Source organism: Aulostomus chinensis, chromosome 14 (assembly GCF_037954235.1).
Source record: "Aulostomus chinensis isolate RoL2024-O1b breed Wild chromosome 14, RoL_Achi_v1.0, whole genome shotgun sequence".
Lineage (NCBI taxonomy): Eukaryota > Metazoa > Chordata > Actinopteri > Syngnathiformes > Aulostomidae > Aulostomus > Aulostomus chinensis.
The window spans coordinates 4,475,049-4,502,654 of record NC_141333.1 but is presented as its reverse complement, the minus strand read 5'-3'; the positions used below and the strand labels follow the sequence as shown (position 1 = coordinate 4,502,654).

The 27,606-nt window shown below is 40.4% G+C and overlaps 1 protein-coding gene across 6 annotated transcripts in view; it reads left to right on the top strand.

The window, feature by feature from the left end:
- Positions 1–10,494: 10,494 nt before the first annotated feature.
- The window catches only part of atp11b (ATPase phospholipid transporting 11B), a 53,500-nt gene continuing 36,388 nt past the window's right edge, over positions 10,495–27,606 (top strand). For 2 of the 6 annotated variants that reach the window (XR_015119376.1, XM_086225448.1), the window contains exons 1-7: positions 10,495–10,850; positions 19,843–19,959; positions 20,922–21,011; positions 23,050–23,130; positions 23,544–23,651; positions 24,720–24,848; positions 25,809–25,912. Coding sequence is in view for 5 of the 6 variants with exons in the window: in XM_086225448.1 (XP_086081574.1) it covers positions 10,824–10,850; positions 19,843–19,959; positions 20,922–21,011; positions 23,050–23,130; positions 23,544–23,651; positions 24,720–24,848; positions 25,809–25,912 (656 nt within the window). In the remaining variant the exon portion in view is untranslated. The remainder of the gene's footprint in view (positions 10,851–19,842; positions 19,960–20,921; positions 21,012–23,049; positions 23,131–23,543; positions 23,652–24,719; positions 24,849–25,808; positions 25,913–27,606) is intronic. The other 4 variants (XM_086225447.1, XM_086225444.1, XM_086225450.1 and 1 more) reach the window with 2 other exon arrangements.

Sequence of the window (27,606 nt, the reverse complement as noted above, 5' to 3'; positions counted from 1 at the left end):
GCATCAGGCATTACTTCAGTCAGCACAGATAAGAGAAGTTGTGAAACGAACTGTGCAAATCTTTCCACTTCAGCTCAAACTCAGTCTCATATCAAAGCTGTGGAGCGATAACGTCTCTCTGTCACACACACACACACACACACACACACACACACACACACACACACACACACACACACACACACACACACACACACACAGCTTGAGATAGACTTGGTAGTATGTTGGTGGTCTCCCCCCCTCCTGTCTGCCTCTCTCTTAGATTAGCCTACTGACTGACAGGTATGTGCGTCTCAATTCCCAGACGTTAGAGTCAGACTTCAACAGCACGGACAGTCGCTGTGTCAGACCTCAAAGTACAGAATGTAACGCAGCAGCACATCTAAATCAGTCATGTTCCATTCGCGGTGATCATCCACAGCTTTTTATGTTACTAATGGCCTTATGTATCTGCTCCCATGACAGTTGGATGGATAGAAATGGAAACTCTCTAAAACTGAAACATGTCAAACTGGAGGGCGCTTGGACAGCGCCACAGATTTCAGCCAGACCCCATGTAAAGAAATTGCTTTTTTTCACGATGTTAAATGTATGTGCTCCAAAATTTATGGGGTTCTTCCTCGGCCCGTGCTACACCCCTCCACCAAGTTTGGTGAAAGTCAGCCTTGTAGTTTTTTGCAAGATCCTGTAAATAGAAAAGCATCCCTGAACATTAATTCCTCCATGGAGGTAACAATCGGTTGTGTTTTAGCTGAAATTACATATATTGAAAATTAAAACCTCTAATTTGAGAAGATTTTAAATGCTAGATTCCAATAATAATATTGATGTTTTAAAATTACATTAATTTATGATTATATTCTATTAAGGGTTTTTCTAGAAGATTTCAATAATGTGTTAATGTAAGTGAAATACATTTTAAGCAAAGCTTACATAAAGTACAACTTCATAGTTTCACATTTACACCACTTATGAAATTGCAAATAATACACTGCATTATTATTAAAGTCGGGTGTGTTGATACTGACCCCCATTCAAGGAGCTCCACTGAAGATCACAATCACCTCAGATGATAAAATAACTTCTGTGCAGACAGGATGTATTTACTATACTTCTACTTTTCTTTGCACCGTGAATGTGGAGGAACAACCCTTCCGAGTTCAGTGTGTGTGTGTGTGTGTGTGTGTGTGTGTGTGTGTGTGTGTGTGTGTGTGTGAAGCTGCAGGTGTGCTCTGTGTGTGTGTGTGTGTGTGTGTGTGTGTGTGTGTGTGACATTCTCTTCTGGTGCTGGAGCAGAACAAACATGGATTAGAGCCACACCACCATGCAGGTACCAACAACTCCCCGTTCATCTATAGCCCCCCCCACCCCCCACCCCACCCCACCCCACCCCCCCACACACACACTTGTACACACACACTCATGCACAAGCAGCCAGCTGCTGCGGCTTACATGATGTCAGGGCCATTAAAGTCATGTAGCAGGAGAGGGCAGACAGACAGATGAAAGGCTTGTCAGTTAAACAGAGCCAACTATTAGAAGACTACTGACTAATCGCTGATGGACAGACAGCTTTACTGCCTTGGGCATGGAGGCTGCAAAGGCCTGTAAGGACGAGAAGGTGTGTATGTGTGTGTGGAATATTGTAGCATGGATCTTAAACTACACCCTTAACAAGATGAAACCAGGTATACGGCTGGAACGGGCATGATTAATGTGCACAAATGTGGCCAATAATGACACGTGTAGTCAGTGACGGTGTGTATGAGATGTGTATTTATGTGTATTACATGCACCATTTTCCATAGAGGTCCAAATTCTACCGTAGTTACAGTATTTTCTACAGAAGTAGAATATCACATGCAGGAGTTTTGTTGTTGTTGTTTTTGGTGGCCAAGTCACGTGACCCAAATGGCAGCTGCATGAGGATTCTCCACTCCCCAACACGGGAAGTAATAAACTATTTCAAATTCGAGGTAATCAAGTTCTTCTTTCTTACAGAGAAAAGGATTGCTGCTGTTTTGAGAAGTTGTGACATTGTTTAGCTTTGTAAAGTGAAAAATGCAGAGGCAGAAACATGTTACACGTATATCTTGGCGTGTCCGATTTGAAAGAATATAATTGAATTGTTAATATTTGTACTGGTCTCTCATTTGATATGAAAATTGGTCTAGATTCTAAACTTTTGTAAATATTGTGCTATTGTTGCTGATTTTATTATCCTAGGAAACAAAGAACATCAGAAAATGGACAATGAAAATAACACTCCAGCACATTTGTTTGAATACTGATGAATATACATTGTACTTTTTAATTTGATTTAATTTAATTTTCCCTTTTTGGTTGACTTTGGTGGCCCCATGACCCAAAGCAGTGGTGTTTACCAGAACAAACATTAGAGATTGCTTTGTTTTGCATTTAGATGTTTAAAAGGGATTCAAAGTTGCTCAAGTTGCTCAAGATAATGGTTGGAGACGACTGTTGGCCAAGTCCTTCACACACACACACACACACACACACACACACACACACACACACACACACACACACACACACACACACACACACACACACGTCGTCACAGTTAGCATCTGCGCAATCCATCAAGAGTTCAACCAGAGGTTTTTGTGATAACATTCACATAAGTATGTACAGTTGTACGTGCACACCTGTTACCTGCCCGGCTGAAGTATCATGATTACATTAGCGAGGGCCAAATGTTCCCACATCTCCAGAGGGAACACGCAGCAGCTTCACCGCAGGGGGAAAAGGGATGTGTGCAGTTTTCCGTTAAATCTACTACAATAATTTTGTAATATTTGAATATTGCTACTCTTACTTGACTCTTTTCACCGCGTGCCCTTGCAGCGGTTTCTTTAGTAATGGATCTTAAAATTTCCATCACCATCTATGTCAAAGTAACTTGGCTCTCAGGAAGCTAGCCAGCTGCTAAAACTGAGCATGTCTGAACCCACAGCGACACGCCAATCCCCACCAGCTGCTGCTCCGTCGGTCCCAAACTGTGGAGCCGAGAGGGAGGAAGAGTATAGGGGCCCCGAAAGGCCAAGGTCGACAGGGGCCAGCGTCACTATGGCAACGTCAAACACACAGAGACATAAAAATCACACAGGTTGACACATGCCATGAGCTTCCTGGTTACCATGGCAACTTCATACAAACACGCAACTCATCAGGGAGCAAATGAACTTGATTTGGGAGGTTTTATGAAATATTTATACACATTTCCTCAGCTCTCTCTAAATCTATCATTCATCTTTTAAGTCGTTCATTTTTATTTCTTTTTTAAGAAGTTAAACCCTAACAGTTATGACATATTGAACTATTTGGCCTTTCAGGGAATCACTAATGTGTGTCTTGAATCTATATGGATGGTTTTTCATTCCTGCTTTGCTGGTAAGCCAGAAGTGTTATAGTTAGTTTGTTTTTTTGCTAAATCCAGACTGTTTTTGGTTTACTGAGCGTCCAGCTGGATAAAGAAGATGTGGATTATGACAGATGAAGCACGAGAGAGTCTGTAAATGGACATTTTTGGGGCAGTTTTGCTGTTTATTTGTTGGAGCCCTCCTTTAGCTTCCTTACGTGTGGCTGCCTCTCCTTTTATTCTGGAGTCACAAAGAAGTCATGCAGGAGGGGGAAAAACATCTTTGTGACCTTGAGACTCCGATTTTGTGAGTACAAAGTACACTTTTTGGGTGAAGCATCACTGACTAAACATTCCAGAAAAGTGCATGTTTGTGTGTGTCAGGATGATGGAGGAGCAGGAGTTTGCATTGTCAAGCAGCTGCATGTCCTGGTAGAAATGAAGCAGATCAGAAAGGCCGAAAATCACCAGCAGTCCCGTTCCCACACGACACATACCTTTGCCGTCTTAGACAGGATGGAAACTTTGTGACACTTTGGGAAGATGCACTGCAGGTACATGGTTCTGCATGTAGAGGGTGAAATCCACAAACCATGAGTCATCTCTTCAGGATCCGTTGGAGAACCACAGATTGCATCGACGAGATCTGCTGTACAGCGCAGCAGACCTGAGAACTGTGACTGAGGCAGCAAAGCTAATGGCTACTTTGGTTTAACACCCGTCTTTCTGAGAGCTGCGACTGAAAATGTACAAAATAACCAAACAAGCCAGGAACACACACCCTTAAGAAATTGATGATTATATCAACATCATGCCATTATCTGCTCTGCTAATCAGTCCAACTGTCAGTCCCTTGTCAATTGCATTTTTTTTTTTACAGCAAGTGTAATTTCCTACGGGGAAAAACAGTTGGCTTGCACATTGCACTTTTTTTATTCTCTGAGTCTGAACACAGTGATAAAAAAAATATGCATGTAACATTTGAACATCTTAAAATGAATTACATTGCTCCTTATCTTTTCCTTTTCCACGACACGTGTAGACACGTGACAGCATTGTCCTGCCAGAACCATCAGAAATGTCAACATTGATGGAAGCAATCGATAGGCTTTGAGGTATGCAGTGCCAATTCTTAGAGATAATAAAACCAATTTTCTAATGGTCTGCAGTTTTCGATTCCCTTCCCCTCTTGTTCTACTGCAAAAAAATGGACAGAAGCAGGGAGGAGAAGGAAAACTTGAAGCTTTACAATTCAACTTTAATTCATTTTCTTTTTCATGAATCCATAAATTCAGCAAGTGGGAAGCTCCTTGCATGATGGGAATCAGACCTAACCTTGTCATCTGATTGGTTGACTCTTCTGGATGAGTTTTCTCCAAATTGATTGGGACACAACTTTCCATGTCATGTTGAAGCTATACCCTAAAAAGAAAACACTCTTCCTAATTAATCACTGTCCTCTCTTCACTCACCCTCCTCTCTCTTTTCCACTTATTTCTATTTTCTCGTGGTTGAAAAGGAAAAGTAAATGCATTTACCTCATCTCAGTGAAAGGAAAACCTTCTGCACTGCATGTGGATTATTTATAACACACACACACACACACACACACACACACACACACACACACACACACACACACACACACATACACGCACACACACAAAATTTGTCATCCATGACCGGGTCCAGCAAAGTGGATGAAGAGCTGCCTTCCCTCTCTCTTTCTGGGTCACAGACTGAGGAGGTCAGGGTGTTAGGTGAAAAATTAGAAAGCTCCCAAGGAAACCTAATACCACCCACCTGGCCACACACACAGACACACACACACACACACACACACACACACACACACACACACACACACACACACACACACACACACACACACACACACACACACACAAACATACACACCCTGTAGGCATCAAACAACTTACACCCACAATTGTAGCACCACTGTGATTCACCCACTCATGACCAGCTGCAAAGTCTTAAGTAGCAGATTAAATCTATGGTAAGAGCACGCTCACACACACACACACACACACACACACACACACACACACACACACACACACACACACACACACACATACACACACACACACACACGAACACACACACACACACACACACACACACACACACGAACACACTCCGCTGCTGTAAGGATTGTTTTAAGACGTATAACTATGTACTTATTTGATATACTTTAATTGTGGTTGTAATAGCTCAGTTTGTCCTCAAGAGGGAGACCAAACACAAACAGAAGAACATAAGAGCTCCATTGCAGCTACACCACATACTGAACGAAAATATATGTACTTTTTTTTTTGTACCATGATTGATGTCACTGGTTCTTTTATATAATCCTCAAGGCAAATATCATCATGTTCATAATTTAACATATAAAAATCACAACCAACTCACGCTGATCATCTTGTGGAAATCAGGCTTTTTTTTCACTTAATTTCATTTTATTTTATATTCACGGACCAACAACCAATTGACATTTATTCCACCATCCAGTCTAAAAGCTAATCTGTTTATTTTCTATTTTAGAATGAGACAGGAGCACTACGGTTTTTCATCCCTGCTCCCGGGTGTCCTGGCCTTCACTGGGAGACAGATACTCATGCTAATGCAACAAGACAGACCCTAATATATACACATGCAAAGTGGTAGCCGACGTCTGAACAAGTAACCATTATACAGGGAGACAGGGAGTCTGAGCAGAGAGGGAGAACTTGTCCTAAGCCTATTAGTACTATTAGGGATACTTGGTGGCAATGATTGAAAGCCACTTAGTGCTGGTGTATTTACCAAGAGGATCAGCTCACGACGTGGTTAAACAGGCCTGATGGATTAACTCAGTCCAATACTGAGACACTGACCGGGAGACAGGAAGGAAAGGAAAGGAAAGCTTTATGTAAACGTATATGCACAGCGTTGCGGGGAGCTGTAGGCCAGGGTACACTCAGGACAGGTCATTATAAGAGCAGAGCTGACGTCTACACTGCCTAGAGTTTCCAGTTAACCTCTATGTGGCGTGGTTTTATTCAGTGGGAGAACCTGAAGAGAATCCATGCAGGCATGGGGAGAACATGCAAACTCCAGCTTGAACTCAGAACCTTCGAGCTGTGAGGCAACAGGTCCGGCCGCGGCACCATTCCACCCCTGGAGCAGAGCGAATATCGATTGCAAGTGACAGACGTTCTTGTGATGATGTACGAGAGCTTTGTTTTTCTGAGGTAAATGTGTTTTGCCAGTCATCAGGCGGTAATCAGTTGATGTCGGTTTGGAATTGAAATTGCAAAAGTAAACAACGCAAGAGCTTGGAGGCAAATAGCAGTTTAGAAATTAGGGATCCAAATATATGTTGCTATGTTCCCTTGTACTCTGCTATAATATAACACAGGCACTGATGATGGCTGCCATTTTGGATTATCTATATAGCAAACACGGGGCGGTGCAGTAAAATCCATACAGTCGTTTATCTTGCAGTTCTTATGTCACTTTATATTTCAGGATTATGTTACGGCAGATACATTTGGTGCATTCAGGAACAACTATGCAATTTTGTGAATATTATTTATTGTTATCTTATTGTCATAAATTTGAATGTTTTCCATGGAATAGTTGTAGAACTCTAGAAATAGACATCAGATATAGGCTAATTTTGCCCTTTATAAACATAATGAGATGTACCTATTTCCAGGTGATACACTGCAAGCCGTTTTTTTCCGCCCCCCCCCCTTTTTTAATTTTCTCTCAAAAATGTATTGCAGTATTATTGCATCACAATATTTTTGAACTAGAATATTGCATTGCAGAGGCTGCGCGGTGGAGCAGTGGTCAGCACTGTCACCTCACAGCAAGAAGGTTCTGGGTTCAAGTCCCGGCTCGGGCACAGGATCTTTCTGTGTGGAGTCTGCATGTTCTCCCTGTGCCTCCGTGGGTTCTCTCTGGTACTCCAGCTTCCTCCCACAGTCCAAAGACATCAAGAGGGGACCAGGTTAATCCAGACTCTAAATTGACCGTAGGTGTGACTGTGAGTGTGAATGGTTGTCTGTCTCTGTGTGTTGGCCCTGCGATGGACTGGCGACCTGTCCAGGGTGAACCCTGCCTCTTGCCTGTAGCTGCTGGGATAGGCTCCACCCCCCCATGACCCTTAACAGGAATAAGCGGAAGAAAATGGATGGATATTGCATTGCCAGACCCAGCTTTAGTTTAGTCTGCATTACATTTAAATGGAAAACATTTCCTGACATAAATTACATAAAAGAACAAATGTACCTTCTTGGTCAGAAGCTTGAAAACTACTTATCACACTTAGTCCAATCATGCATAATCCTGTAATTTTCTGAACTTTTGCAAACTATGAAATATGAAGCACAGATGCAGAATTTCTACCTTTAACCATGCAGAGTGTTGAATGATTTCAACCTGTTTGCCTGCAGCATTTTTTTTTTTTTTTACCAGCACATGTATGGTCAGAGTAGAGCAGAAATTAAATTCAGTATGAAGCTGGGAGAGCGGCCAGACATTATCTGGTACCGTGCCATCCATTTCCATGACAGACATCAAGGGCATTATGGATCACTGGCCAGCTCCTGCCCGTCTGAGGCACCAAGATCTGCGTTAAGCACAAAGCAGCAGCAACCTCACATGACCACAACACAAGATCGACCTTTTATTTTGTGAAATAGGAGAAATATCCTTCTCTTCTTTCCTGTGCAGATTCTTCTTGATTACAGAATTACAAGCCAGAGAGATTTTTCTCAGTCCCCTAAAAAAAAAAAAAAAGATTCACATGTATTATTAACATGTATAATTCACATGTAAGTACTTGGTCAAATTTCCCCATGAAAGAGTTACATTTGCATCCTGTCCAGCTGTGCAGTTGGAGCTCCCAGATGTCGCTGATGGAGTGGTGTTATGTAAACCGGTGTAATAGAGATTATCCTGCCAGTCACATGGGTGGAGCCGCTGGACTCAGGGCTCACATACAAACCCAGACAGATAGCGGATTACCCACAGGATTTGCGCTGTAAATCTGTTTTTTAAAGATGGGTTTATGACATTTCTGCTTTTACTGGATAGAGGAAAACACAATAAGGCACGTGACTCTGGCTATATGGTTTGTGACTTGAACCCAAGATGCTACATGCATTGTTGCCCAGCCAGCGCCTGCTGACTCACAGAGAACCCTACAGCTGATTTAATCCCGGACATTAAAGCATGTTGGTGGCTTCTTTTTTTCCCTTTCTCTTTTTTATTTTTTATTTTTTGGCAGAGTTTAATAAAGTTCATAGTGAATCAGACCTGAAGGGGTTTTGCAGAGTTGAGTCATCCGAGCAATTTACAGGGCAAACATGGCAATGCTGGATGAAATCCAAATGTGCATCACTTTTTTTTTTCATTCAGGAAGGCAGAAAGAAAGAGAGAAACTGCGAGTCAGCTTCATTCCTGATCCAAACATAGCCACTGAAACATTGATTGCATCAGATCAATACCATTTGCCTCCAGTCATTAAGTGAAATAACTTAATATCTACCAATCCTTTACATGAATTAATTCAGTGTAATAAACGTCCCAGATAATCTTCAAATGTCTGTGCATTTGTTGTCTCGCTGCTCGGTATCAGTTATTTTCTATATTGTCTATGACAGACTGCTCTATACTACAGGCAAGCCTCCAAGGAGTGGACGGGAGTGGATTCATTACTGGGACAGAGCCACTAATACAAGGATGACCTCACTTTATGTGAGGTGCCTCACAATAGAAATCCTGGAACTACAGGAGGACAGAAAAGCTCTGCTGAGAGAATTAACACGCATAAATGTGACTAAAACTCATGGTTTATTCAGATTTAAGCAGCTGGGTTTTGTTTTGTTTTTGGTCTCTTTTTATGTGCATTATTTTCCATTCTTAAAAAAAAAAAAAAAAAATGAATCCATGAATGAGAGGACATGAATTAGCATGAGGCCATGAATGAAGAGTGGGACTACTTTTCCAGCTCATGTTTAGTTAGGACTTGCCCCAACAGAAATGTACCCTGGATTAAGTAACTGGGAAGAAGCAAATCTACTTTAAGTCTCCACTCTGTTGGCTCAAAGAGTATTCAGCATTGCATAAAGTGCCTCGTGTGCACTCTAGATATGACTCAGGCCTCTGCATTATCACTATTTATTGTGTACAATAGTATAAGTTTGCAGCGCAGTCAACATCGCACTTTAGAGCATCACTGCAACAGTACACATATATTATATTGTGAAAGATCAGGCCAGTCAGCAAAATAAGAAGACAAACCTCAACATGACATCTAGTTTCATGTCTGATGTGCTCCACTATCATTGATCATCTTGGCATTTTTACATAATGTAAGCTTTAATGGTCACTGGCACTTCAAATGTTCTGAGTCATGGCCAGACTAATCAGCTAAGAGGCGCGGCGCCAGACATAAATAAGCTGCCTCGATTAGAAACATGCAGAGGTGGCTGAAGTATTCTTGTTACTTACAGAAAAAGTGTCAATTAAAAAAAAAAAAAGTGCATTCATAATTTCCCCTATGAGAGCAAGACATCATTAACAGACCTCAAATTTACTGTTCTTTGAACATAAAGTGAAACCACAAGTATGGTGTACGCATCATGGACCCAAATAGAATTACAGTCCCCTCCCGATCAGTCGTGTCCTGCTATATTTGAGCCTCGCTGTGCAGAGTGATGCATGCTCAGGGTCGGACACTGGAAGGCTTTTTGTCCACATTCATTGATGAATGTGTAAATTTTCTCTGCGCTGGAGAGAAAATCTAATTTCGAAGAAGCCATCACTGGTCCAGTATGATCCAGCAGCCTTGAGCACCTCTCACTCCAACAGTGAATGGATTTTGTTACCCAGTAAAAGAAAAGTTAAAAAAAAACTTGAAACAATGAAGTACAAATCATCCTGCAGTGAGTAGCTGAACTTGTGAAATGAAAAAAAAATATTTGTATGTTTTCATGGATAGATAGATAGATAGATAGATAGATAGATAGATAGATAGATAGATAGATAGATAGATAGATAGATAGGCCGACAGGGGGCGTTGTGGCGCCGCTGGAGAGCAGCCACTGTCTGCGCAGAGCTGTGTACTGGCAGCAGGGGAAGCGGATCGTGGCAGAGCAGAGATGTAGCGTTGCTTGCTGGGACTTCGTGGCCAGTCGTCTGTCACTTTTACAGAGGACCGCTTGTCTATCAACACCCTGGAATGGGCAGAGCTGGACCCACTTTTTTGCACAACGACATTTTGTGAATGTGTCGCGTAATGCGACCAAGAAGAGCTGCCTTTGGGGGGAAATATTTATGGTTTGGGACGGTTTTGCTGGAGTAGCTAGTTGCTAGCGCTGGCTAGCGACAGTTGTGGCTACTTCGAACATAACGTTATTTTGCAAGGATGTTACGATGGATACGACAACAGCTGGTAAAAAAACACTTTAAACTTTTCTCACAATGCTAACCTACGATTGCTCCATACAGTTGTCACTCGACACCAGGTTTACATTCGCCCAACAAAAAGGTGCAGGAACTTTAATTTGACATTTCGCCTGCTAACGCTGCGATTAGCTGTGGTCGATGTGTTTTGAAACATTCTTTGATGTGTCTGTGATGTCAGTCAGGTGTACCTGTTAACCTAGCTTACCTCGGCTAGCTAACCTGAATTAGCTAGTGATAATAAGCAAGTGGAGACCTCATGAACAAGCGGACACCAGCGTTTATGTGTTGGTGTGAAGTTTTTTTCTTCGTCTTTGTTTTGTCCCCCACCTCTTCGGGACCGTTGGATCGTTTCCATTTGTATGAGCAGAAACAAATCTTGACTAACTCGAGCTAACAGGCTAACAACACTAGCGTTGGCTAAACTTGGCAAAGTTACATAGAAGTGGAGCTCGACCGACTCCACTTCGTCTAACCTGGTGGTTGCCGGTCTTAAGTTACGTTTGCTACATAGTTCTTTATCTGTCAGATGTATTTCAAGTCAAACTCGTGTGTATGTGGCAGGAGAAGTGGGGAAACAGCCGGTTGGACAGGAGTCTCGGTACCGGAGCACCGTTGGCTCGCTTTAACTTCATCGTTACCGGTGTTAAATCATTTAATGCCCCCTTTCTAATGTATGTCCACTGGTTGGAATGTCCTTTTATCGTCTGCCTGCTCAGGGCATCCTGAATTCGCTATAATCACACGTTGTTTGTCCGCAAACACAGCGTTCATGATTCATTTTCTCCTGCTTCCGACTTTAACTTGTCAGTCAGAACCAATTAAACATTCAACGGTTTGTGTTTCACCCGTGCAGCGAGAACACTTTTTTAAGTTTATTCGTTTGTGGCAGTACATGAGATTGTATGTGACAGATGGTATGAGAGCATGTGATCTGTGAATGCATGTGAATGAATGAATGAATGAATGCATGCATTGAGTTTAGTCATGCATTGGTAAAATTTCTGATGTTGCTACAGTCTGGGAGCTTAGTAGTTGTGAGGTGTAGTTGTCAGTACTGCTGATCTAATTAAAGGGTACTACATGTACTCAGTGCTGAGGCATACGTCATTCACCTCCTGCTCAGCTTCCATGGTTTTCCTGAGAAATTTCTGTGCTTTTTCAGATTAATTGTACTCCTCAGTTTTGTAAGAGCACCATAGGGAGCTATAGTGGCACCTAATTTGAGATAGAGCAATTAATTTGACCCATCCCACATTGCTGGCCCCACTAGTTAATTATAAGTGTAGTTAAAATGCACCTTGATCCACCTGGCCTAATGACAAAGTTTGTTTGGGGCATAAATATGACCTTCATATCCACTGGTAAGCAGCCTTGTGTTGCTTAGTCACACATTGCTTATCAGGCCAGTTCTGGTGACGTTGAGCCACTTAAAGAAAGAGGAAGGAAGAGTGAAAGGTGGGAGAGTCCTAATTAGTATTGAATCCCCATGGACAGACAAATGCAGTAGGAAACGTTGTTAGTGTCAGTCCCCTCCCAAGTGCAGTGTTGACAACATGCTAGTTATGCCCCATTTACCTCACCAAAGACTTGCATACTTAAAGGACAAGCTCCTCTCCCGAACAGGAAACCCTTATTTTGCAAGCATGACATAGAAACTTTGTGTACATGCTTCAGTTTTCCCATATTAAAATTACAAAATGCAGCATACATTTTCTCTGTTTTTCAAAGCCTACGATGTACTCATATTGATTTTATACAATTTTAACCATATTGTGTAACATCAATTTACCTATTCAGGACAAAAAAGACACGTAATAGTGTTGCAGCTGATTTAATGTGTAAACTACTAAGCTTGCACTGTATCTTTCATTAGAATTAGTAGACATGCCACTGTTTGTGCTTTGAGTGTAATTTCACCAAAGACAGGCATTACAAATGTAAAGCTTGCCTGTATATCATCTGAATTTGACTGAGTATTGATATTGTTTTGGGGGAAAAGTATCATTATATGGTGCCATGTAAATGTTTTTTCCCCTCCCCTCAAAGCATGCTATGGCTTAAATTAGACATTTCTTGAATGCAGTAAGAGAAAAACAGTTTTTCAAGGGTTTGGCTTCTAACTTTGTTCAAGCCATGATAATCAAGAATGGAGAAAGAAAGCAGTTCATGCTCAGTGTGTTGTATGACCTGTTTATTGGTTTTGTGCCACTTAAATGAATATAAACATACACAGAATTAAAGCTTCCGGGGATAAGAAGAGTCTGAAATCTTAGAGGCAGATGTTTTTAATGTACTAAAACATGAAAATCCAATACTAGGCATTACTGCACATGTAAGTGATGAATGGAGGGAATAAAGGGGATTCCATGGATAATTCTTATGTTGTTTATAATAACATTGCAGTCAAATAATAGAAATCTTGCTTGTTGAACCCACAAGATTAACTACATATAGTCTCAATCAGGAGGATTCTTATACACAGTGGTGGCAACCTTAATAAACCCTATAAGCAGGAAAACATCTGCCATAACTAGTCTACACCAGCCTTGATTAATTTGTTAACTTCCTTATCTGTAGCTTTGCTTCAGGATATTCATTTCATGCCACATGTTGTTAGATATCTGTTTGGCACGCCTGTGGTCATGTTTGTATTGCTGTTGTCAAGAGTCATACCGTCAAAAACAGCATCCTCCTTCTCAGCATGAGCACAGTCTATTTCCTGCTCTTCCTCTCTTTGTATTAGTGCCGGCCTCCACACTAGAGGATAATCGGACTGATTTTGGGTCTAATATGCACCTCTAAAAAATCTGGGAGGCGTTCTCAATTTGAGTCAGGTTGAATCCAATGATCTGCCCCAAATGATCTTGTGGTGTTTACAGACTTAATCGTATTATTAGAGACTGCATCGGAGCCTCCGTAGTTAAAAATCATAAATATCATATCTGCTTCATATGTATCTCAAAAATTATGACTGTATATCAGGCATAAGCATGCAGTGGCTAATGAGATTAACCTGATGTAAGCGTATTCCAGATTTTTCCGCTTGTAGCATTAGTTTTAACTTGCCCCACCGCATTTAAGTGGCATTTCAGGTCACACTATCATATGCACTTCTGCACTCCTGCACTCTAACAATGCTGTGAAACTGAAAGCATCCAGTTCTCCTATCTCTTGCTAACAACTGCTAGGCTAATCAAATAGGTGTTTGGTGAGGTTTAGATCCCATAAGCCAAATTATGTTGTTGAAAACCCACAGATGAAAGGAAGAACATTCAATACAGAAGCTGTGCTGATGAAGTGTTCTGTATGTCCACCCAACCTAATACTAGAGAAAAAGAAAAGAAATCATTAATTCCAAAACTTTTTGAATGGTATTCGGTCTTTAATTAACTAATTATCAAATTATCTCCTGTCCTCTTTCTGTTGGTTGGTATTTAATACCTTATCTCAAGGAAATATAGTGGAAAAAGACATACAGAAATGTCAATTTATTGTTTTATCATGCAGTAATATGCACGGATGATTGATTTTTAATCTACCAGTCTGCTTGGTCAGTCAGTCGAAACGTTCATTTTGGATACTGCTGTCTTTCCTCCTCTGATTAATTCACTCCATTTGATTTTAATTTAATTTATTTCCTGCTCTGTAATACAACTGTAATACAATATTATTACTGCTTTGAGTTTTGTAACTCATATATTGGTCTACCTATTTCTAATTTTAAGGTTGGTTAAATGTGTAAAGGGTTGGCTTAAGTGTGGAAAACAGTTCAATAACATCTAAAGTTAAACTTTAAAAAAAAAATTGTTTTTTTTTTTATCTTTATTTTTTACTTTCCATCTTTACCTGTACCTTTCTATTCACTCGTAGGATCATTTAAATTTATTTGAATTGAGTTGAGTCATGTTGGAATCACCAGGCATCAATCACTGTTATGGTAAGTCATTTCAGACCTAAAATAATCTTGGTGTGAAACTGCTATGGCTGGTGAAGTGTGCCCGAACCATTAACAACAGGGTGTCAGTAATATAGTGCTGCATGACATTTACCTTAATAGCATATTAAAAAAAAAAGTATCAAAGTAAGATTAGATTAACTGACTTCCAGTAAGAAACCCTAGTTTCTCTCAGGTCAGTTTTGGAGGCTGCCAACGATATCGATGAGTGTACTTGTAATCATCAGGCCATAATTGCTTGGCTGATGAGATGGTGGTTGTGGTGGTAGGGTGGCCAGAGGATCAGTTCCTTTGTGGCCTCCTGGTATCCAACAGCGGGGACGGGTGCCAGGTTGCGGCTGAGTTGTTGAGAATATGGTGGTCTGCAATGTGGATTAGTGTTTTCCTTTTTTTTTGTGGTTGTTTTCTTGCTGGCTCATTGAGATGAACCAGTACACAATCATCTTTCACTGTGAAGAGAAATGAGCCAAACTCTTCAACAGTGACAAAGAAACTTTGTGAGAGGTTTTGAAATTAAATAGGCGTGATAACTTCGTACCACTGAGCTGTTTTTTTTAGTCAGGGTAAAAGAAGTCTGAGAAACTGGGTGGAGGGTTTTTCTTCTGCTATCGATATTCATTGAAGTAATCACATAAATGTGTATAAAGTTAGATATTTACAAATCCTGAGGTACCATAGTCCCTCCACAGGGAAGTAATACCTAATTAATCATGCTGGTGACTCAACAATTCCACTGCTAGATGTGAGGGTTTTCTGGCTTACAAAACTCACTTCCTGGCCCATCAGTGTCTAAAGTTGCTGCTTCATGTGCAGGTTCTCATTTCCTGGGCGGTGGTTTTAGAGGGCACCTCTTCACCATGAATGCAGCACAGTCCTGCATGTGCACTCGTATGATTGTAATAGAAAATGTTTCCATGGTTTAACATGCTCCCTCCGTCCATAAACACATCAGTAATGAAGTTCAGACTGACCATTTTGAGCATGATGTGTGTTAATGTTTTTTGGGTTTTTTTTTCTTTGGAACTAATCATTTCCATCTTCCAATACTTTTTTCCAAAGTCAGCATGTATTGACTCAGTTTGGTGAGTTACATCTTTCCCTCTCTTCAGGCTCTTTTTCTGTTCCCTGATTTCCCTCCAAATGCAAAAATGCAAAAGCGTCACACACACTTGCCCAGGAGAGTTCTCTGTATGGGCGGGAGAGAGTGTGACGTTTGTGTTTGAGTTTTTTTAAATTTTTTTATTTTTGTGTCTGTGAGTGGGAGGTGCCATTGAAGAGAGCAAGAGAGAGAAAACGTCTGAAGGGTGAAGGCAGTGGCATAGGAAGAAAAAGGTGGCCGTTTGTATTCGAGCTGTTGTCGTCGTGGAGAACTGTCATTTTAACAATATAGAGTACAGGGACAATGTTTAAATCAGCACGTTATTCATTTGTTAGTGAAATTTATCTAATCAGGAATTCACTGGTATGTGAGACATGTTTGCCATGAGTGTCTAGGTCAGGGGGCGGCATGGTGGTGCAGTGGTCAGCACTGTTGCCTCACAGCAAGAAGGTTCCGTGTTCCCGCCCCGGCTGGAACACAGGGTCTTTCTGTGTGAGTCTCCATGTTCTCCCTGTGCCTGCGTGGGTTCTCTCCGGTACTCCAGCTTCCTCCCACAGTCCAAAGACATCAAGAGGTGTTCCAGTATGTTTGTTTTAGTTTTTCAACAAAGCTGGAAAATTGAGTTGAATTTTTAATTCTTTTTCTTTCACGCACACCCAGAAGTACCTGGATGCTTTTATGTGGTCGGTGAACTCAGAATCTGTGTTTTTAGACATTGAAGTATACTGTCAAAAATCAGTGTGTGTGAGGGTGGATAAATGGATAAATATTGTTTTCTTATTTAATATTGTATTATTTTTGCAGGTGGGATGGCCAGAGGTAGAGTGGCTGTCTAGTACTCCTCACTCCTCCCAAGTGTTCATGAACAAGATACCAAACACTAAATCACTGCTGTTGAGTAGGTTGGGATCTTGCACGGCCACCTCTGCTGTGTGTGTGTGTGTGTGTGTGTGTGTGTGTGTGTGTGTGTGTGTGAGAGAGAGAGAGAGAGAGAATGGATGAATGAGGAAACATTGTAAATTACTGAGTTCCACTGAGGTAGAACGGTGCTACAGCATATAACTCCAATGAATCCATCCTATTTTTTTTTTAGAATGTAAGAGAATTAATGTTGATTTAATGTGCATTGAAACAAAAGAAATCTATCTTCACTTTGCTTGGTAAAGCAGTGAGAAAAGTAGAAAACAGCGAACACCAGCAACATAGAAAACCCTGAACTTAATATTTGTATTCATTAATTTTAAACATAAGTGAAAAAGTACTTGTATTTGGGCGACAAAGCAATATCCATTTGTCAACGCTAAAATATTTTTAACTAATGTCAAACTTCAATTGAAGTGTTTGGTGGGTGGTGTGGTGCGTTAACGTAGAAAACAATAAAGAAGCCTGTAGCAGCATGCGGACAGTGTGAGACAGAGAAACCAAATGACAGTCGTCACTTTCAAGCATCTCTGAACAGAGGTTAATCTGTGTGGGAGGGACATGGCCAGAATGCATTCCTCTGTGTGTGTGTGTGTGTGTACAGTATGTGTGTGTGTTGGCGTCAGACCTATGTATGTCACATGTGCTAATGATAGTTAGCATTTCCTTTATTCATATTTTTTTTTCTATCTTAGTGTAGCAGTTGGGTTGCATGTGACGGGCAGTGGTAGATTCTTTTTCGGAACAACAGAAGTTATAAAATGAGTAGTGATGGAAGTGGACAGATAAAAAGTGCATCGCCCTCGTTTTGGTCTGCAGAAAGATGGAAATGATAATGTGTCTAATTTATAACCAAATTACATTTTCTTCAATGTGTCATTCAGTAATATGACCACCACTCAGACCTGATTATCATTATAATTTACGCACATCAAGTGTTTCCATAAACTTCACACTTGTCACAGTTCCTCTAAATGCCAGTTACATAACCAGATCACACCTCAGCAAGCCATGATGATCATGATTCTGATTTGTACTCGTTCTTCTGATCCATACTTCAGTTTGGTTAATTCGTCAAACGCATGCCATGGTGGAGAACTTGCACTTCTGTATAATCATTGGTGGACTTCAACTCTTAATAAATACCTTGTCTTCTTTTCATAACCACATATTTGTTTTGTCCACCAGTGCGTCATAAAGACCAGGGGCCTTCATCACTCAGCAAATTCAGTATATCCAGGATATATCTCAGTGAGCTGGCTTGACAAACCCCAGCAAGCACATTTGAGACTCAACTGTGTCACTACCAGTGTTTATGAATTCGTCAGTGCAACTCAAGTTTTCTCAGTCTAGTTATGAGAGTATTCACAGTCAAGGGCAGATGTTGCACCTGATACTCACCTGAGAGGTTTCGTGCCACATATGTAAGTCACAATGATGACCAAATGTTGTAATGTCCGTCAGAGAAATGCTGATTTTTGAGTCAGCAGCTGACTTTAGACACCCTTTGTTTCTTAATAGTGCTTTTACTGTGAAACATTTACTGAAATGGAAGACATATTTCTCTACCTGGTCTACCTTTACTTTAGACCAACACAACAATTCAGATGGGTGGAACAGGAAAGAGATAGTTGTTTTCAGGTCATTTCAGTTGTGTTCTATGTTGGAATGGGACTTCAACAAAACAGTCATTAAATTTGAACTGTACTGCTGAATTTAATTTGAGCTGTCAGTTAATTGTTAGGGATGAGATGTCAAATTCACGCTTTGTTCATCCTGACATATAAGGGTTGTGATCCCTTCCAAAAATACTACAGGTCTTGTGGTAATGTCATCTAGACTTGAATGTACTGTGGTTTGCACCACCTAGCAGAATGTGCTAACACACTCAATATTTTTGCTAAAAGTCTGTTTAATTCACCTGTAAGAATAGCAAACTGCAATATGAAAGATAAAATAAACACAACATGCAGCAGCAGGCGGGGAGCCGTCATTAAAATTCACTGGTAGATGAAGAAAACAGCGGTTTGATGACAGTCGTCTGTCTTTTCTTCTGGTCTCCTGTGGAGAGGTCAAGTGCTGCGCATCGCCTCTTTTAGAAATCTCTGAGCAGAGGAGGAGGCAACCCCTGCTCCATTGACTGAGTCATCACATAGCCTGAAGCCATGTCATATCTACTGTCACTCATTGTCAAGTGACTCCCTGATTGTATTGTTGTTTGCACTTTAGACTCTTGTCCCCACTGGCGATGAAAACCAGCTCAAGCAAACTTGGGTCAGGCAGGAATCTTTCTTTGGTTCCGTTTCTCCTCTTTTTTTCCCAACACTAGAAGAGTCTATTCTCTTAGACATGATGTTAACCCCCAACACAGTCATAGAAGGGATTCATAAACCAATATTAGTATTGGCAAGATACATCACGTCATTATGAGTACAGTTGTGGATGCATCAGTGTGCAGGGTCCCCTGGTGGCTGCTGGGCTCTAAGTAGCCATGTAGTTAGCTTATGTACAGGGCTTGGTCTGGCATTCCTGGCTGTGTTTGTGGGGTTGAAGGTTATGGCTCAGTAATGAATGAATTCCAATGATATTTGCCGCTATTTCTGATCTCTTTGGCATGTATTACTTTTTTAGTGGGGTGGTGGGGGTTTGTTTTTTTTCGTAATGGATTTTGATATCAGAAATATTATGATTAGCTCTTTTCTGGCAGTGTCTAAAGGTCTTTGTGTCAGATTAAATTATATACATAAACCAAATCCTCAACATCTAATCAATAATATCAATAAGATAACGATAGTAAGACTGTATCTGTATTACACAGTAATCGCACTCTGCCACTTACTGAAATGATGGAGTTAACTTTAGCAGAAAAGTTTGTGATGCGCACAGGTAATAAGGGATGTACTCTGAGTTATATAAGTAACCTGATTTCTCATTTTATCCCTTCTTTCCCTTTTGCCCCTTCTCTGCCCCACCTTTCTCATGCACCCCTCTCTCTGCTCCCAGGGCTTTGACCCCCCTCATCAGAGTGACACTAGGACAGTTTATGTAGCAAACCGGTTCCCCCAGCATGGCCACTACATCCCGCAACGGTTTGCTGACAACAGGATCATCTCGTCCAAGGTACCAGATTCTCCCTCAGCTTCTAGTACTAGAATTTTAGTCTGTGACGTTTTAATGTCAGGATTTCATGTCATGCAGTCACAATGTGTCACTGTCTACTGTACTTGATAAAAATGATGTCTTTGTGTCTTTACATTCATGCTAGCTGTGAAAGTGGCCATAAAGATTCTTTAACTTTACTGGCACCAGTGTCTCAAAGTTAACCTGGAGCCCTGTTCCCCAGACAACAAGACAAGGAAGTGGTCTGTTGATAACAGGATCACCTCCAGCTAAAACATGAATGTTGGTGAGGGGACCAGTCAGCTTCTGGGTAGATTGATTGCACAAAAAGGATGATATAATCCAAAGAGGCTGCTGTCTGCCTCCAGCAGGGATGACTGTCATTGATTAGACAGTTGATTCAATGATTGACGCCAGGGTTAAGTCCCTTGGATTAGTATTAAATTGATTTGAAGTCAAGTTTGCGAAGAACAGACAGAACAGCTCATATGAAAACAAGGTTAGTGTAAGTGGAGCTGGTGACCTTAATCAGGTAAAAGCAGATTGTTTTAGCTCCAGAGTTTTTGTCTAAATCTTTAAGTGCAGCCACACGTGTTCGCCCATCCACTTCTCTTTCTCCTTGACGATGCACAGGAAGTGATAAAATGTAAGCTTGAAAGAAAAAACCTCCAGGGTCATCAAGGACACAGTGCATGCACCACTGCTGGCCAACAGCTTCATTAATTACTGGAAGATGTTTATGTGTATTACAATACTGACGTTATGTTGCTTTGCCGTTGTTGTTTATTCCTTTTTGTATCAAACAGCTTAGATTAGTATTTAAAATGGGGGGGGGGGGATTTGCATGGAAGACAGTTTCTTTTTTCCAGACATTATTATCTTTCCTTGGCAATTTGCCAAACATGTATTGTGTGTATGCTCTTCTAAAAATAAGTAAGTCACTGAGATGTTTTCTCTTTCAGTACACAATTTGGAACTTTGTCCCCAAGAATCTATTCGAGCAGTTCAGAAGGATAGCCAACTTCTATTTTCTCATCATCTTCCTTGTGCAGGTAACATTTCACACTGTCACTAATTCATATTGCAGGTACAAGTAACCCTCAGGCCTCTCGAGGTGATGAGCAAAGTGTGACTTCAGTTGTTTCTGCTTGTGAAACAAATACATTTTATGTGTCGGTTCATGCAGCAGTGAGTGACTCATTGTCGTCTAGGAACCAGTAGGGAGACAAGCCTGGCTGCGTATTACAACGTTACACCCTCACATTAAGTAATATGTGTGGCTTAACACCCATCCCTAAGCATTAGCCCTTCACTATGCATCAGTCAGCCTGCTTAAAGAAAATTTGGCTTACACATTTCCAGGCCTTTCCTGATTTATTTGGGCCTGTGTAGTGAAGCCAAAGTAATTGACTTGACTCTGTCTAAAAAGACTGCCTTTTCACCCACTCAACTTGTCAGTGAAGCTGAAATCAGATTTGTCTTCTTGAAAAAAGGGTCTTTTCATCTTGACATTGTGAACACATTTTGTGAGAAGGCTAATTTGAACATTTTCAGATGCTTTGATGCCCCGCTATGTTTCCCTTAGGATGGATTTGTAGCAGTGGAGCTGAAGTCAGGTTTTGTTTTTTTTTTGTTTTTTTTGTGCTTGCAAAACACACTACTGGGAGGTTCCTGTGTGTCAGTTTGCACCAGAAGGGCTCTTAAGTTGAATCCGGTCTTAAATAATCATATATACCTAACCAGCAGTCCAAATATAGAAACTAATATATTCACTTCTGTGATTTTTAAAACTTGGCAGGAACAGAACAGTTTGCAGCGGGGCTGTTAACCCTGCTATTCTCTCTAACTGTCCAGAATCATCTTGTATCACCCTGCTCTTGTGTCATTAACCAGTAATTATCAGTGATTGTGCAACTTACATATTTTAATAAAGAGATCATTCACCAAAAGGTGATATTAATGTTTCTGAGTGAATCTGTCAGTTGTCTGAAATCCACAGATTTCACATGTAAATACAAATCCATTAACGCGAATCAATCAGTCTGCTCATGGAATACTTGCATGGGAGCCATAAAGCAATAGCCAGGTTACTGCTGCTTTAATGTATTAAAGTCACAATTAATATTTAATTTAAACATTATTTTATCAAGACAGGAAGGTTAGTATATCGTAGCACAGCTGCCTTCTCTGCTATGCCTGCTTAAATTAATACAACCCAAGAATGTTGTGGATCAAGGTCCAAGTGCAAAGATTTGAGTGGTAAAGTTTTAATCCAAAAATAACAACAATTATAATTAATATCATTATAAAGAAATATAGTTTCATTTGGATCAAGGGTAAATGAAACTGCAAAGGTAATAACTCAATCTTTCACATGACTATGATCCCATGTGCTAATTAAGCTCTATATGGATGTCAGGGATAAGTTTTCATTTGTTTTTTGCATCGTCACAGTTTATGTTTCAGTGCTTCTCAGTGTGGAAAGATGCATTGTGGGTCATTTGCGTTGATCTACCAGGAAACAGGCAGCAGCCAATCACGACACTCTTAGATCTGTTTTAAATACAATATTTAAAGGTTGTTTAAGGAAGTGACAAGTGAGGCTCTGTGCTTCTATCGGGTGTCGCTCCCTCTTGTAAACTGATTAGCAACACATACACACAGCCAGGCAGATCTCTTGCATCTGTTTGTACATTATAATTTTCTCACTAGATTTTCAAGCGTGATAATGAATGATTGAAAAGTATTATTTTCCCCATCTGGAACCACAACTTTGTGATCATTGTTTTACTGTGATTTGGAGGGAAAATATCTATAAATCAGTGTGAAATGGAGGTCGTGACCATCTCAAAAGAGGGGTAGCTGAGATATGTCTGTTCCAACAAATGCTGCCTTAAAGATTTTCAACGTCCCTCCATCGTGTGTGGATGTATGTGTGAGTAGTTCTGAGCTGACAGTTAACCTTTAAGGGAAGCGAGAGAGGTTTCCTGTTTGTCTCTGCTGTGTATTTTGTCTCTTGCAAGACACACCTACTCCTACGGAGTTTCTGTGCACATCCCTACATGCCTTGCTCTTTGTTTGTGTTTCTAGTTAATGATAGACACCCCGACTTCCCCAGTCACCAGCGGTCTGCCCCTCTTCTTTGTGATCACTGTAACTGCCATAAAACAGGTGAGCACACGCTTGCTTCCTCTTCATGGTGGTAAAAATGAGGAACTATGTACAAACACTATGACCCAGTTGAATTGTTTGCAACTTACTTGCAAAATTCTGCTTCCTTCAATATTGTTGAGCTTTATTTATTTATTGAATGGAAATCTGAAAATATTTTCAATTCATTGAATTTTAACACACAGCTTCGTGGCTGAATGTATGAAAATAGGTCATACAGTTTTTCTAGTTTGTTTTTAGTGACAGACATTCATATGACATTTATTTATATAGGTGTGTTGCATAGGTGTGTGTGGAATGACTTAACTTGTCATGCTCATTAGTTGGTCAGTTGTTGGTTGTGTTAGCAATGAGCTCATCTTTCATTAAACTTAGATTTTTGACGCTTGTTTATTGGCTGAATTATCTTTCAGGGCTATGAGGACTGGCTGAGACACAAGGCTGACAATGAGGTGAATGGGGCTCCGGTGTTTGTGGTTCGCAGTGGAAGTCTGGTCCAGACAAGATCCAAGAACATCAGGGTAATATAGCAACCGCCATGCTCTAAAGATATCTAATTATACCAATTAGTCCAGCTCAAAGGGTTTGTCTTCATTTAAGAAAAGAGCAAGTCCTCAGGAGAACAAGCATCTCTTACCTGTTTTTCATAGTACCTTAAAATAGCCTCTCACAACTCATAGCCACTGGCTATAACTGGCTATAGCTTGATTGTTAAATTCCTTGTGCTGCTGGTGTAGACTTAGACTGCATGGGAATGCATGATATTAGATTATGTTATCTGTCGAAAAAGCTCCGTTTCATATATAAGAGTGTAAGATGTGTAAGCACTCATAATGCTGAGGACAAATCGGCTTGTAAATGTCTGTGAATTATGCATTTGTTACAGAAACACACAAGTTTTCCGAGTCGCTTGAAATGCCACTGTTTAGTCCAATTTTTTCCCTGAAGGCCTTTTCAGCGACATCAGCCAAATGACCTTTAAATCACACGTCAGCTCAACTCATTAACTTAAGGTGTTTGTAGCTCTGCCTCACTGTGCAAATCCTCTGTTCACTATTTTCTCACTGTTGAACTCATTGACTGCCTCACGATAAAAAAACTCAACCATTTAAATAAGTCACACAACAGCCTGCAATGACTCCAGTTATTAAGAAGGACATTGATCTTTATTATTTTTGTATTTCCAGGCTTTAACGATATTTTGATCATCAGGGCTTGTTTCGATCCTCTATGATGACATTAGCCTCTGCAGGGTTCATGTGTTAAGCTTCTTAAATACTCCTCCTGTTTTTAATCTTTGTAAATTTAATGTCCAAGTGGTAAGTAGTGATCATCAAATAAATCAGCAATAATGACATAATTTTGAGCTGGAAACTCAAGTCATGAAACCATTTTTCAATAAATTATACCGTATTGAATCCAGTAGGTGCAGCCCAAGTTGAATAATGTTCTCTTGAGAATGTAGTGAAGGGACCATTTTGTTAAATGTTGGATTAAACCAAAAATGAAATTTCCAGTAAACTGAATGAAAAAGTATAAAGTCAAATCAGGTAATTGCTGGTGTTGCACCTGTGTGTTTCTCTGTCCAGGTGGGGGATATTGTCCGGGTAGCCAAAGACGAGACATTCCCAGCTGACCTGGTGTTGCTGTCGTCAGACCGTTCAGATGGCACCTGTCACATCACCACCGCCAGCCTCGATGGGGAGACAAATCTCAAGGTGTGTGTGTGTGTGTGTGTCTGTGTGTCTGTGTGTCTGTGTGTCTGTGTGTCTGTGTGTCTGTGTGTCTGTGTGTCTGTGCGTGCGTGTGTGTGTGCGCCTGCCTGTGTGAATGTGAGTGTGAATAGTTTCGGTGTTAAAACTTTTAACAGATGGGTATCTCAGAAGATTCTCAGTCAACCAGGTCTTGGATTTCTAAGAAGGGTTGAATCAAGGGCCACTGGACTTATTATGTTGTGTAACTATATGCTGTAAAACACTAAAACAGGTTTAGGTGTGAGATTTTGAGAAATAAATGTTTAATTTCTATCTGTAACAATTATTAGACATGCACACTTATTGGAAATAATATTTTGCAAATATATAGGAACTTAAACAGATATTGATTGAAACAAATAAGTGGTTGCAAATAAGTTCAACTAGGAACAGCAGATTTTTGGACAAAGATAAACAGTTCACAGTCGAAAGACAGGTTGTTACCCCCAGAACTGAGGGCTAATGAAGCTCTTATGAAATTGTCATGCATGTTGGGAGCCTCAATGAGATGTACTCATAAGCTTTTGGAGATGTTTGTTTAACCTGATTAAGCTGACAGATAAGGTGCAGCTTTCCTTATGCACAGATGTTGCAACCAACCAAACCTGTTGTTTTACTTAAAGAAATGTTTTCAGTCTAACTATGTATCTGCTTGAAATACAACAACAATAATAATAATAGTTTTTTTTTTTTTTAGGTATTTTTTAAACCAGGTGCTTTCTAACAGATATAAAGACACATCATTCATACTATGGTAAAACATTAAAAAATTAGGTCACGTAAAACAAGACTAGTTTTGAGGGAGGATCCTGTCCTATATAGGACAAGCTCTCTGTCACGATCAAAGAGATCATTGTTTTCCAATTTTCAACAGTGCTACAATTGTTTTAAAAAGTAATCGTATTTGTGTGTGTCTGTGTGTAGACCCACTACTCTGTGGCGGAGACAGCAGTGTGTCAGTCGGTGTCTCAGCTGGAGGCCCTGCAGGCTGTAGTGGAGTGTCAACAACCAGAAGCTGACCTGTACAGGTAATCGACACTTGTGTGTACACACACCTGCAGGGTCCACGTGTACAAAACGCCCTTTGTTAAGTCTTTTGTAGAGGGCAAATCCCTGTCAATGCCAATGCACAAAGAGGAAAGAAAAGTTTTTCACTGTGCTAAAGGGATCTGCTTCAAATGGGAAAGCAGGTTCTTACCTACATCACCCCTCCATGAAGTTTTATGTAAATTGGACCTATGTTCTATTGGTAATTCTGCTGAAAGACAAATTAACAGGTGGTAAAAAATTATATTTAGCCTTGTAGGCTTCATGTATGACCATTATTGTGTTTTATTTTCATTTTGAGTCTCTCAGCGCAGAACATCCCTTAAGGAACCCTTGAAAATCCTTCTACGCCCCATAAAAAACATAATTTGTGTATGTTAGAATAATATCCTGCTGGACTGGACAGTAATTAAACTGAATGGGTGATATGAATGGGTTGTGGAAGTAGACAGCTTTACCACCTCTACAGCAACCCATCTTCAGCTGGTGTGTCTAAGCCGGCCTGAAGATCGATCAGTGTATTTTTAGATCGGGCAGTTTGTTTCATTGGCAGTTTTCCTCGCACCCACCCCCCACCACACCCCCAGTTGAGGTCTCTTTTTTCATCCATTCCTTGGATTTACATGCACTTAAGTAAGAGGTTATTGCAGCCATTTCTAGTTACCCAATTTCCTAAATTTATTGTGAATAAGAAATCTTTTTTTATCCAGGAAAACAATTAGGTAGGTACATTAACCTGGAAGAATGTCTATTTCTTAGTTGTGCTTATGGGTAACTAGGTTTGTGATTAGTTTGTTCAGGTTTGCATGTAACTGGATGAAATTGGCTTCTAACGGTAAACATATGACTGTTAAGACACATTAGCAATGTCAGCAGACTGAGATCTGCCTGCCTGCCTGCCTGTTTCAGCTGGCATGTTTGAAGCAGCAACTTCTATCAGTTATACAGTAAATTTGCCTTGTGTGAAAATTGACTGTTAAATTCAGGCATAGTTTGTTTCAGTCTGTCTGCCTGTGTCTCGTTACGGTTAGTAAGATGGTATTACCAATGTAATATTGCCTGCGACTGATACCAAATGTATAGAAATCTTTGAGGAAATTACCCACTAAACATTTTATGATCTCAATTTCTCTTTTTCAATAAGTAATGATGTTCATTTGGTAAATTATGGTCCTTTTTAGGGTCAAATTATAATGATGAGAAATCAGAGTAGCCCTCTTTAGCCTCTGCAGTGGGGGGAGTGGTGTGTATCCGTGGTTCTCCACCCTTTCACCTAAATATGGTCATTTCTGGCTCGACAAAAAAATGATGTGTAAGGTTTTTTGATGTAACAACCATAAAAAGTAATTTTATGCTGATATACAATGGATTTAATTTGAGTAATAATTGTCTTTGTCACTACTCTTTTATATTGGTGCGAATGACCATAAAGCCCATTCAGGCTGCAGCATAAACACCCAGTCACCTTTGAATATGTCAGCCTTGCTAAACAAATAAAATCTGTCACAGAATTCTAATGACTGGCCAGCTGCATGTAAATACAGGTTCTATATTGACCCGGTAATTGAAGTGAATGCCTTTCTCAGATTTTCTTGCATTTGTCTTATTTCTTGTAGTTGCTTGTTTTTCTGCTTCAGTTCTTAAGCATAGTCACTGTTTTCTATCATTTGAATCA